Consider the following 12,764-nt stretch of genomic DNA (forward strand, 5'->3'; position numbering starts at 1 on the left):
ATTTTCTCTCTCTCTCTCCTTAAACGCCAATTCCAAGATGACTCTAGCAAATAAAACTGAAGATTATATCTTAATCCCTCAGCGAGGTGTTGATTCCCTCATAGCCAAGAAGTTTTTAAAACACTATTTCATAGCGTTATTTACTTACAATTTCCAAACTATAGAATATCCTTGTTTTGCATTTATTGACAAACTTCAACAGTTTGATTGATATCTTGTTGCTTATGGCGTCGGCGTCTTTGGTGAGACAAAAACTGATGGAAAGCAGGACAAACGGTGAAGGGAACTTTTGTTCAGATTAACAAAAAAAAAAAAAAATCGATTCAGAGTTAATCAGGGATCTCAGTCAAGTAATTCTGCTGTAAATGATAAAGTTGTGAACCTCTCGATGACAGAACTTTTCCATGTCGGTAATTTAGTTCTATTTTATAAGAATAGTTGAAAATTATTTCATTAACATTTCCTTGTAAAATTTATCACACAATTTTTGTAACTTTTTATTTTTTATACATAGGTTTTTAACAACATAAATTTGACCTTTTTAACGAACTAATTCAATAATTTCCTCCCAACATGTAGTCTCCCCTTAAATGTCCTATTTTAAATTTTCTCACAATGCCGCCGTATGAGTTTTCACACCAAATTAATATCGTATAATGTTAGACGAGTGTTTCCAGACACTCTCCATACAAAGCAATTAATTATTCATTTGATTAATTAGTGAAATATGCATGGTCACAACTGTAGTTAAAGAACAACTTGAAGAAATGTTTCTTTTATAGCTTATAAGACTTAGATTTAATAAACAACTTTTTTTTCCTAAATATCAAGGAAGTTTTATTTAATTACAATTTAAAGTCCGTTAGGATGCCTTCCCCCCTCCCTTCCCTAAAACAATCAAGGATGACTGTAAATATCTTTTATTTGTTTATATAAATTAAACTTATTGGAATGTCCAAGAATATAGCTTAGTTTGCAGTCAATGTAAATTCTTCTAAAATAACCTGCTTTATATTGCCAAGTTTTTCTAATTCTATGAATATCTTGAAAATAATGTCCAAGTCAAATGTAAAAAAAACACTAAGCTGAAATTTAGTAAAAATAGTTCATTCAAAACCGGTTTGAGATATTTCTCTGCAATAAAATATTTAAAACTTTCTTTTACTTTCTAAATATTTATCAAACCATTAAAAATATATTTTTAAACTATTCAATTGAATACTTTTAATTCATAAGATGGAATATCTTTGAAATTTATGAAGAAAGTCAATTGCAAGAAATATTTAAAAAGTTAATCTTAGTATCTTAAATTGATATATAAACTGCTTGCAATTCTTCTGTGTTCTTTTTTATACAACAATTTTAGAATTTCAAACTAAATGCTGCTGTAAAATCCAGCTGTTTTCATGAGTTTCAAATGTAAGGTCTGTTTTGTTTTTGAAATATTATATTTTTGATCTTAGGAGGTGATTGTTTGTATTTCAAATGAAACTGTTTAAAGGTTAATCTTTAATACTAGTGTTTATTTTCTGTGTTAGATATCACCAAGTAAAAGAATAGATTTATATAGAAAACTTATTATTACCTGTCTATGGATTACAACTTAACAACCATGTGTCATTAGGAATAACTTTATGCAAATTACAAAATATACTTGGTGAGGCAATATCATTTTTCAAGAGATAGGGAAAAATGAGAGTGGATTTTTTGTTTGGTTCTTTTTCATGATGTTGGTATAGAAGTGAATATTTCCATATATGTGAGATTATTCTGTGACAATAGATGACATTCTTGATGTTTTGTATAAGAGGGTGCAGCGATATGATTCTCAGATAATCTTTATTCAGAAACTGATGTGAATTCTAAATTAAATTTATAAAGTTGCAAGTTAAACATAAGAAATTTTTTTTTTATTTCCAGGAAAGAAATATTGATGTCTGAGTGAAGAATGTTTCAGATGTTGATTAATGAATGTCAGAGAATATTTGGGGTAAATAATGTTGACTTAATCAAGCAAAGGTGGTTAGTTTAGGAAATGTATAGTTTGATGAAACTTTTCTATATAATAGTTGCATGAGAATTAAGGCAAGTCGCAGCAGATGCATACCTTTGTTCTAACCAATATTCTTAGATTCTTCATCATTATTCCTTTGGGACTCTGGTTTTAGTTTCTCCTATTAACACACTAAAAACAAACCACCCACATAAAAATAACCAAAAAAAAATTTTTTAATGTATAATTTAATTCTTTCAAAGCATGGATTTTACATGATTTTTCTCTGTAAAAATCATTTTCTGTAATTAACTTATTTAGAAATTTAGTGTGTTTTCTATTTCTAAAATAGTTGAAAGCTAAAATTGACAAGTTAAACAATTTTGAAGTAGTCACAATCCAACATTTGGATTCAGGATTTTTCATGATTTCTTCTGACTAGGCACAACATGAATTTTGCAAGGGAGACGTATAGTCTGTTGAATTATCCCCTATATATTACTGGTATTTATTGATCCCAAACTAATGATGAAAAGCAAAATTGATGTTGGCGAGAAGACCAAGATGTGAAACTAGATACTCCTAAAAGGCATTCCCTCCTTCTCATTCCTGTGCTTCATTCATCTTAACATCTGCAAATGATGGAAAGTGTTTCTTATATTGGATTGTCAGAACATTAGAATGTCTTGGAGAATATTTTCAATTTCTATAAGCACCTTCAATAACCAGGATTGACTGCTGTTTGGATTGGAATCTTATACATATTAATGTTTGTTTTTACATTAATCTGATGGATTACTCATTACTTTTGTAGAGTACAAGTTTATTATTCTTAAATGTGAATGTTGTTGACAGTAACTTTGAAGTTTCGGCCAGTTAAGTCATCATTGGACTACCTGTCCGGTGATGGCTTAACTGGCCAAAACTTTGAAGTCGCTGTCAATAATATTCTTGTTTAAGAATGATATAATATTTCTCTGATTGGTTATGATTAAATGACTGCTGAAGCTATGTAATGCAGTGTGCATTACATAATACACATGACTAAATTGTTGACATCCTTGTTTATTGGATGTTTAGTCAGTCTCTTGCACAATGATGAAACAATTGTAAACCATGGAATAAATGTAATACCATATACTCCATTCTTCACACACACATATATATAAAGCAGTATAGTAACATTTAAGTGTTGCTAAGATGCTTGGAATGATATAAATGGTGGTGGTCACAGACGGAATGCCACCTTTCAGTATTTAGTTCCCGTCCTTATACATTCCGAAATCCAATCTTGCCATAGTCAATGTTGCTTCTCATTTCTCCAGGGAGAAGCACATATATACCAGTCATATACTAGGCTCATTTCAACTGACTATATCCCTTCTTCCCTACAAATTTGTGGGTTTTTTTGCCAATCTGAAAAATATGTCTTCTAGAAGTGGTTTAATAAACATTTAAGAAATCCTAAATGAATTTTATATCCATAAAAACCAAAAACAAAACTAAGATATAAATAAAATGATTTGGAACTGAAATTAGGGGTTTAATTAAAAATAAAATTAATGCAATTCTGAACACTGCCTTTCACCAAAGAACTGTTTTCTTCTTGGAGTAAAGGTTAGTGTTGGAATAGATGAAACTTGTTCTTCATGATTTTTAAGTCTGATGTTATTTCCATCTTTGTGAAACAACATGCTGGATGTTTATAATATTAAATCTACTACTGATAGATGGAACTGGCATGAACAAAGGTTTTCTATGTGACTTTGAGAATGATTGGTGATTCTATAGAGAAGGAGCAATACAGGGCTGTTTGTAGATGATTCTTTTATGGAATTATCTTTTGGGAGCAGTGACCAGGTTCAACATGGTGGAAGACTGAATATAGCAGTTTATGCAGATATCACTTCACACGACAATTAATGCCACTTTTTACAAATGTCTGATTATTGAAAAAACAAAACAAAAACAAGGGAAACCTATTAACCATTGTAGAGAAATCCAATTGGTTACTTGTGGTGGTGGTAGTTGTTTTTTCTGCAGAGTGAAGTCGGCACCTTACAGTGTCAAAGCATATTCACTTTCTAAATATTGTTTCTCTGACGGCTAATTCTTCAGTCTGTCGCAATGTATTCTACTAAGAAACCAAACATCTACTGTCCTGTTTATCTACCTATCTAGCCATCCATCTATCTGTGTCTATTTATCTATTGATCTGTGTGTCTATCCATCTATCTACCTACCTACCTACCTACCTACCTACCTATCTATGTCTTATCTCTCTATTTACCTATCTTATCCTACCCTGTGTAAGTGTATGCGCCAGCTGCACGACCCACAATCAATGCTTGATCTGCCTTTTTACACGGGACTGCTCCCATATTTACATTTCCTTATTGCTAAGAATTTCAAGTTGCAATCACACTTCAATTCTTCTTTTCTGACCAACAAAGTTGCATAAAAAATAAAATGTTTTTTTCAGCTTTGAAAACCTCACTGCCATGCCCTTGTTTATATTTTTCAATCACCTGACATGAAACTATTTTCACGTCTCTCTTCTGTTACCTTTTTAATATTTTTTCCCCTCATAACTAATGAAAAAAACTTGCCCAACAACACAATAAGAGATGTTTATAAACAGATTTTTTTTTTTTTTCAAAACCAGCCAAAATGTTTCAGAATTCTACTGTTCTATTGATGGTATCTTTATGTTCTTTCAAATCAATCTTTTTGGAAACTGATGCAGCTTTGATGAATTTCAAAATTAAAAAAAAAAATATTTGTTTCTTGTCGAAATAATTTAAAAAATGAGTTTGGGGTTTTTATTGCTAATTTAAGAGAAATTTTTCCAATAAAGATGTGTGTTTTTGCTATTGTATTGAGCTAAAATTGATTATTTAGCTTACTTTCAATGTAAAAGAGGAAGTAAAAAAAACAAACAAACCAGCAAACAATGCTATAACATACAAAAATAAATGTCATGTATGAGACAATAGTCCAGTGATCAAGACTCAAGTATGATGGACAAAGTACCTAACGAGTAATTAAAAAAAACAAACAAACAACAAACTAACATGTTCTATATAAAATATTTCGGGTCATTGCAAGAAAATGGAACAAGATGATTAAAAAAAAAAAAAGAGAAGCAAAGCAACTACTATGCTAGAGAAAGATTTTGTGAAGAGAACACTGCTAATAGAGTGTGTGCCAAAACAGTTGAGAGGAATTTTATTTGAACTTTTGTTAGATTTCTGATTACTGTTTGGAATATAAGAAAATGGTTTCTGTAAGTAATGGAAATATTAAAGAAAGCCAAAAACAAAAAAAAAATTATGAAAAGAAAAAAATACGGTACCCCAAGATCAGATATCGTTCTTGAAGGATTTTGTTGTATTTTGAACTGTTTCAATTAACAAAGGTGTCTGGAGGGAAAAGTCTGTAGCACAATGTGTTAGGAAGTCGTTAGAGGTCGGTTTAATTGAGGGAAGAGATTTGAAAGTCTTTCTTTTCTTGAAAATGGTGATTATTTCCTAAAAATTCTGATCTTGTTTCATAGAAGAAAGAAAAAAAAAAAGTCGTTTTATGCTTAAAATGTCAGGCACGATATAAGACCTCCAACAGAAGTGGAACGATTTCTCATAGGAATCAAAATTGGATTTCTGTATTTTTAGAAAGTTAACACCAAAGACAATAAAATGTAATTTTAAGGCTCCAATCTGATCTGGCAAAGTTTCTACAGCTGGATGCTCTTACTAACGCCAACCACTTTGAGAGTGTAGTGGGTGCTTTTTATGTGCCACCGGCATGGGAGCCAGTCAGGCGGCACTGGCAATGACCAATCTTGAATGGTGCCTTTTACATGCCACCGACACAGGCATTGACCACGCTCGAATGGTGCTTTGTGGATTTAACATTTGTTTTCCATGCTGGCATGGGTTAGATGGTTTGACCGGGCTGGTCAGCTGGAGGGCTGCACCAGGCTCCAGTTGTCTATTTTGGCTTGGCTTTTATGGCTGGATACCTTTCCTAATATCAACCAATGTTCAGAGTGGACTGGCTGTCTTTTACATGTCATTGGCTCGAGTGCCTTTTATGTGTCACTGGCCACGGCCACGGCCATGATTTCTCCGAGCTTGATGTGTCTTCTCAAATCGCCAGAAGTCTTGGTCACTTGTCAATCACCTCCGTGAAACTCAACAACCAAAGATCATATTTCATCACCTTGTCCTGTGTCTACCTCTTCAACAGGTTCCTTTCGTGTTCACACACAATGTCTGTGTGTATATTTATGTATAAATACAAATGTATAATACTTCTATGGTTGCCTCTTGTCTCTCTGAGAAAGACTGTTCTGCAGTTTCTTTGTCGAACGACCTGCACCAATGATTTGTTTATTGTAGCCAAATGTTTTTGTGTTGCACATCAGCTCGCTCCCTGCATCCAACCGACATTGCCACTAGAGGGAGGCACAAGTTTGCCATGCATCAGACATTGGAATGGTCACATAGCAAAGTGGCATGAATTGTTTTGCTCAAGAACACAGCATACTGCCCGGTCTTAGAATTGAACCACAGTCTCATGGTAATGAGTGCAACACCCTAATCACTAAGCCATGTGCCTTCACACACACACATATAAGTATATCTATGCTTTTGTCTGTCTGTCTGTCTATACAATATGCATTCCAGAAGTTTTGAGACGTTTTTCAGGAGAGACATTTATTTCAAAGAAGTACAAAATTCTGATCTCCTTCAAAGTTGGACCCTCATACTGCAATGCACTTGTTCTGGTGCACCAGCCACTTCATAAAGGGTCCCATGAATGTCCTCCGAAGAGAAGGTGTCCAGGACTCTTGCCATAGCCCCCTTCAGCTTGGGGAACAATCAAAAGTTACAAAAAGCAAAAGTGAAGGGCACTGTTAGGGTTCGTCACAGAGTGTCCTGGCATGAAATTCCGTGCCTCTTTGGATCTACAAGAGTAATTAAGGCAGCAAGTTGATAAATCGTTAATGCTTAGCAGCGTTTCTTCTGACTTTACTGCCAAGGTTGACTTTGCCTTTCATCCTTCCGGGGTCAATAAAATAGGTACCAGTTGTACACTGGAGACAATGTACTTACTCTTTCCACCGAAACTGCTGGCCTTGTGTCAAAATTGGAAATTGATATTGATGTTAATAAGTGTATGTATATGTGCATATATACATATGATGTATGAGGGTTTGACAATTTCCTACTGAACAACCACACAAATGATTTGTATATAGCGATCAAATGTTTGTGGAGACATAAGCTCACTTCCTCCAACAAATCGATATTACCTGTTCAGGTGCAACTGGGTGCTACCACATGTCAGGTGTCGAAATGATCGCAGAGCAATGTGAAATGAAGCACTTTGCTTGAGAACACAACGCCCAGTCTGGGAATCGAACCCACGATCTCGCAATCGTGAGTGTAACATCCTGACTACTAAGCCATGCACCTTCATACACACACACATACATATGTATAGGTGCAAGTGTGGCTCTGTGGTAAGAAATTTGCTTCCCAACCCCATGGTCCCAGGTTCAATCCCACTGCATAGCACTTTGAGCAAGTGTCTTTTACTGGAGACCCAAGCTGACTAAAGCCTTGTGAATGGGTTTAGTTGATGGAAACTGAAAGAAACCTCTTGTATATGTATGTATATATTGTTTGTTTGTGTTACTGTCTCATTTGCTTGGCTTCAAGTGATAGTTGTATATGAATGTCACCATCATGCAAGTGGTGTCCTTCCAATGAAAATGTGTCTAGTCAAAGGAAGTTTTACTTTGCTTGGAAAGAGGTAAGGATTAGTGACAGGAAGGGCATCCCAGCTGCAGGAAATCCACCTGAACAAACTCTGTCCTTCTCATGCAAGCATGGAAAAGTGGATGTTAAACAATTGTGATGTGTGTGTGTATAAATATATGTATATATATATATATATATATATACACACACACACACACATTACAATTGTTAGAGTGCCTCTATATAGTGTGCCACTCGGGCACACTATATAGAGGCACTCTATCGATGAATGATGTCAGGGAACAGAGACCTGTGCATAAAGTTCTCAGATCAGCTAATCCCAGATTAAGGACATTACACTGAAACAACAGGATTTGGTGAACTTATGAATGGTCTGAGGGAGGTTTAGCTGCTGCTTCTTATGAAGGTGGTTTGCAGTGGAGTGAAATATTTTTCTGTGAAGAAGTTTACCATTTAGAAGAGAATCCTTCGGTAAACTCTGCCCTTTGTCAACAGGAAATGGTTCTGCCAAAAATATGAAATTTACTCATGGAAAAATAATTTGGTTGAAAGTAAGACAGTCTTAGATTTCATCCTGACATTTGATGTATTTTGGAAGCAAAATATTCTAAACATCTGTTCCTGTTGCCATAGACAATTGGTACTTCATGAAAATTGAGACAGTTTCTGAAAGAGAATTAGAAGGAAGGGCCAAAATGTGGATAAATTTTCTGATAAGGATAACTTTTTTGAAATATATGTAACGTATAATCAGCAAACAATTCTAACTGATGGGAATTTTAGCAATGGCATTGCAGCAATTGGGTTTCAAAGAAAATCTTCAAGATCTTCGAAATAAAGCACATGTGTGCCATTGCAAAGATTTCCTTCAAAAGAAGTACATGCTACTCATTAGATTCCAATAAAAGAATAACTACAATTAAAAAAAAAACAAGATCTTTCTGCCAAATCCATTGGTTATCAAAGAAATCCTTTATAAACTAGAATTTCTTTACATTTTGTTTTTCCTTTTCATTATCTGTCTTGTAGAAGTGAATGTATTATTGTTTCTGCCAGAGGAACATAATACCGAAACACAGTACTAAAGAATTCACAACAAGAGATGAAGGGAAACAAAGAATATGAATCTGTATTCTTTGATGCAGAAATGGCTGAAGCTAGAAACAATGAGAATAATGAAAGAAAGATATGAGAAGAATAATAAAGAATTAAATCAAGCTAAATGGTAAATCTATAATTATAGGAAAAAAAGGATATAAATATAAAGGGAAGAAGACGACGAAGAAGAAGAAGAAGCTAGATGAGTTCAGTAGACAACATAGTGGAAGAGAAGTCAGTAAATGGATACAACAGGGAAATAAGAATAGGTTTTACATAAGAATTGAATGAAGAAGAAGAGATTCAAAGGAAGAAAGAGAGAGAGATTATGAAGAATAGAAACTAGCTTCAGCAGCAGATAATGATGTGTGTGTGTGTGTATGTAGCATATGTAATGTATTTATGTATATATGTGTATGTAGGCATGCGTGTATGTATGTGTACATGTACTTATGCATATATGTATGTATGAATGCTTCTTTCTCTCTCTGTGTATAAATGCATGTATGAATGTGTGTCTATGTATGGTATGTGTATATGCATGTACTTATATGTATGTATGTTTCTTTGAAATGATTTTAAGTTTTACCATTGAAGAATTCAAGCTGGTCACTCACAAGAGGGACTTGTGGTTACCTGAATTGGTTGATGTGTGTGTGTATGGATAAACCTGCACTTGTGTGTGTGTGTGTTTGTATACTTGTGTGCATACGTATAATGATGATGATAATCAGCATCATCATTTTAAGTTAACTTTCCATGCTGGCATGGGTTGCACAGACTGTCATTGTTCATACCAGTTATTATTCAGGGTTACTGCCTTCCTAGATAGGTCAATTAATCATATTTGCTTGTGTACTTCATTTTCAGTTTAGTTTCTAAAGCTGGATACATTTCCCAACACCAACCTCTTTACAGAACGGACTGGGAACATTTTATTGGGGCACCAAAACTAAAGAGGTTGTCATGTCCTCAGCAAGACTAATGAGTCTTCTTGGTCCTGCGTTGTTTCAGCACAGATGCCAACCATTTAAAGACATCTTCTGGTCTATTGAACGTACATTATCATGATACCAGATCTCATGAGTTTGCCGTGTACTCCTATAAGACTAAAAACCTTCACTACTCTCTGTTCACTCAAGCAGTGAGACTAACAGGATGATTGGAAGGTAATGCAATGACAGAAGCAAATCCAGGGTGAATGCATGAAAAGAGCAGGAATAGGATACGGAAAGGGGGTGATTGGGGGCTGAGAGGGTGGTTGAGGGATGAGTAATGGAAGGGAGGCAGTGATGGCAGTTACATGTTTGCTTTTGAGAGTCAACGAGTGATGCATAGCAGAAGAGTTGGGTGGCAGTAAGAGAGATCAATGATAGGTAGCCTGGGGAAGAGGGAGTAGCGACTAGCGGCACAGATGGAATATGGAATGGTGTTTTGGATAGAAAGAGATCCATAAACCTTGTGATGGGTGAGAGAAACTAATTGATAACGATAGTGATTGAATACAGATAGGTTGAATTTCATTCTTCTTTACATGAGAAGTGAATGTACATAAATTCACTTCTCAACCAAACAATCTGTCCATTATTTATCTTCTGAGTCTTTGCTCTAAGTGACTGAACAAATCAGTGAGCAGTGAGAGTTCTTTAGTCTTACACAGTACATGGCCACCTCTCTAGTGCTAGTGCCAAGATAAAGTACACCCTGTACATTTCCATAGTTTGATTGGTAAATGAGTGGAGAATGATTCATAGTCTTTAGTCTCATTGAGGATGTGTCTGGTTTTTACTTTCTTTCGAACCAACTCGGATTTCCAGCTCTGAACCACAATATCCCCATATGCCATAAAAGGCATGGCTAACCCATTGAGAGGCCAGAGAACCTATGTAAATGTTTACTGGCTGCCCAGTATTTGTTGGTGTGTATCAGTCAACAGAGGGCAAACATCAAAGGAAAGTTACAGAAGTTTTTCCTGCCAATTTGTAATTGAAAGATTCTAGAAAGTCCTTGACCCCCCACAAGGACCTGACAATCTCACTTGTGCTGGTGTTATGATAAAAAGACACTCAGTCACTCTGTAAAATGGTTGGTGATAGGAAGAGCATCCAGCTGTAGACACCAAGCAAGAAATGAAACGATTCTGACCTCTGAACCATAGCAACTCTTCTGACTCATGCTTGCATGGAAAGCAGGCATAGAATGATGATGATGATGATGATGATGAAACAATATCATGCAGGTTATAAATTTATACACAAAACTACAACTAAGAACGTTTATAGATTGTAAAATTATTGCAGATTCTTTAGATTACTTAACTAATATCTAAAATTTAATTAAAACATATTTAAAATTATTTCTAGCTTTGAAATCTCACTTTAAAATAATTTATCTGAAGTAGTATAAACTCAAATATTTACAAAAGAATATAATTGAATTCCTTCACACTATTCCTCCGTATATACCTGGTACATATTTTATTCGTTCTGGTGGGATTAAAACCAAATTGACTAAGGAAGGAACCCAGAAACTAGGAATTCGAAATCCTCAACAAAAAATAGTTGTTTAGCCTTAGGTCAGCCCCGTCATTTAAGACAATCCATCTGTGACCACCATCTGTTATTATATACCAAGTTCGACAAATTTTCAGTCTCCTTTCATTTGAAGATAGTAGATTGTGATTGGAAGGGAGGTAGGATGTTGACTGCTATTTTTAGCCGGTCAAACGGCCATGTAGAGTTCGCAGTGATTCTACAAATGTTACTGTTTAACCTCAGATCAGCAGACCTATAATGAAAGGCATTCCAGTCACAACCAACCCCTCTTATTCCCATGCATAGAGAACTCAAGATTATATTATCCAGCACCTCCATTTTTTAAAAGACGATGTGATTTGGCTGCTATTTCTAGCAGACTACATTGACGCTGAATCTTTGGCTCTACAGCAGTGACTGATAGTGGTAATGTTCAACTGTCTCTACAGAGGCTTTCTAGTCACACCATTTCTCTAGCTAATAGACAAAGCCATGAATCAACACATCATATAAGTCTGTTATTTATTTTATGAAACTGAGACGAGGAATAAATGAAGAACCACATTGATTCCAAGAAGGAAAATAATATCGAGAGAAGATATTCCGGAACTTTACGACGAAGTTCGGAAGAACGAGTCGAAGATTGACGGAATCTGACGGAATCTGACGACAATGACACAATCGAAAAACATAAATTTTGTATTTTATTGTAATAAATTAATAAAATATATTTAAAACACCTTGTGTGTTATTATTAATTTTAATTCAATATTTCTTCATACATATACGCAGAACATAATCTAGAGATAATTAAAATATTTAGAAATACGAAACAGAGCGTGTCTCTTTCCATTTAATGTCGAATCCTTTTGGTGAATTCCTGAAAGCTTTCCCCCAAACATGAATACTTTCCTCTCTCGAGCAAATACAATCTTTGCCTTCACGCTGAGTGTGATGGCTGTCCTCACCTTTGCCTGTTTTCTATCCACAGGACTTATTAACCTTAAAGCTGACACAAGTATCAAGACAGGCCGTGTCCATGTGTAAGTATACTGTTTAACCCTAGGTCACAGTCCTCACTGGGAAGACACTTCATCATAGCCATTCCAACCGTGACTGTTCACTCCTCTATGATTGTATTATCCATTCTTTCTTGAGGCAATGGTGTGTTCATGGGTTAGAGAGAGATCTGAGAAAGATTTGGCTGCTATTTTTAGCAGCTCCCGTTTGCTTGAACATACACATACGTCTGTCTATATACACGCATATCTATACACACACACACACATGTATGGTGGTTATAATCACATACAATGCTACTGTACTGAAGAAGTATTATATATATATATA

The 12,764-nt window shown here is 34.9% G+C and overlaps 1 protein-coding gene across 1 annotated transcript in view; it reads left to right on the forward strand.

Moving 5' to 3' along the window:
• Nucleotides 1-12,228: 12,228 nt before the first annotated feature.
• LOC106871431 (signal peptidase complex subunit 3) overlaps nt 12,229-12,764 on the forward strand; it is a 6,230-nt gene continuing 5,694 nt past the window's right edge. The window contains exon 1 of the mRNA XM_014917882.2: nt 12,229-12,457. Within this exon, the coding sequence (XP_014773368.1) occupies nt 12,315-12,457 (143 nt within the window). The 5' untranslated portion in view covers nt 12,229-12,314. The remainder of the gene's footprint in view (nt 12,458-12,764) is intronic.

This window comes from Octopus bimaculoides, chromosome 13 (assembly GCF_001194135.2).
Source record: "Octopus bimaculoides isolate UCB-OBI-ISO-001 chromosome 13, ASM119413v2, whole genome shotgun sequence".
Classification (NCBI taxonomy): Eukaryota; Metazoa; Mollusca; class Cephalopoda; order Octopoda; family Octopodidae; genus Octopus; species Octopus bimaculoides.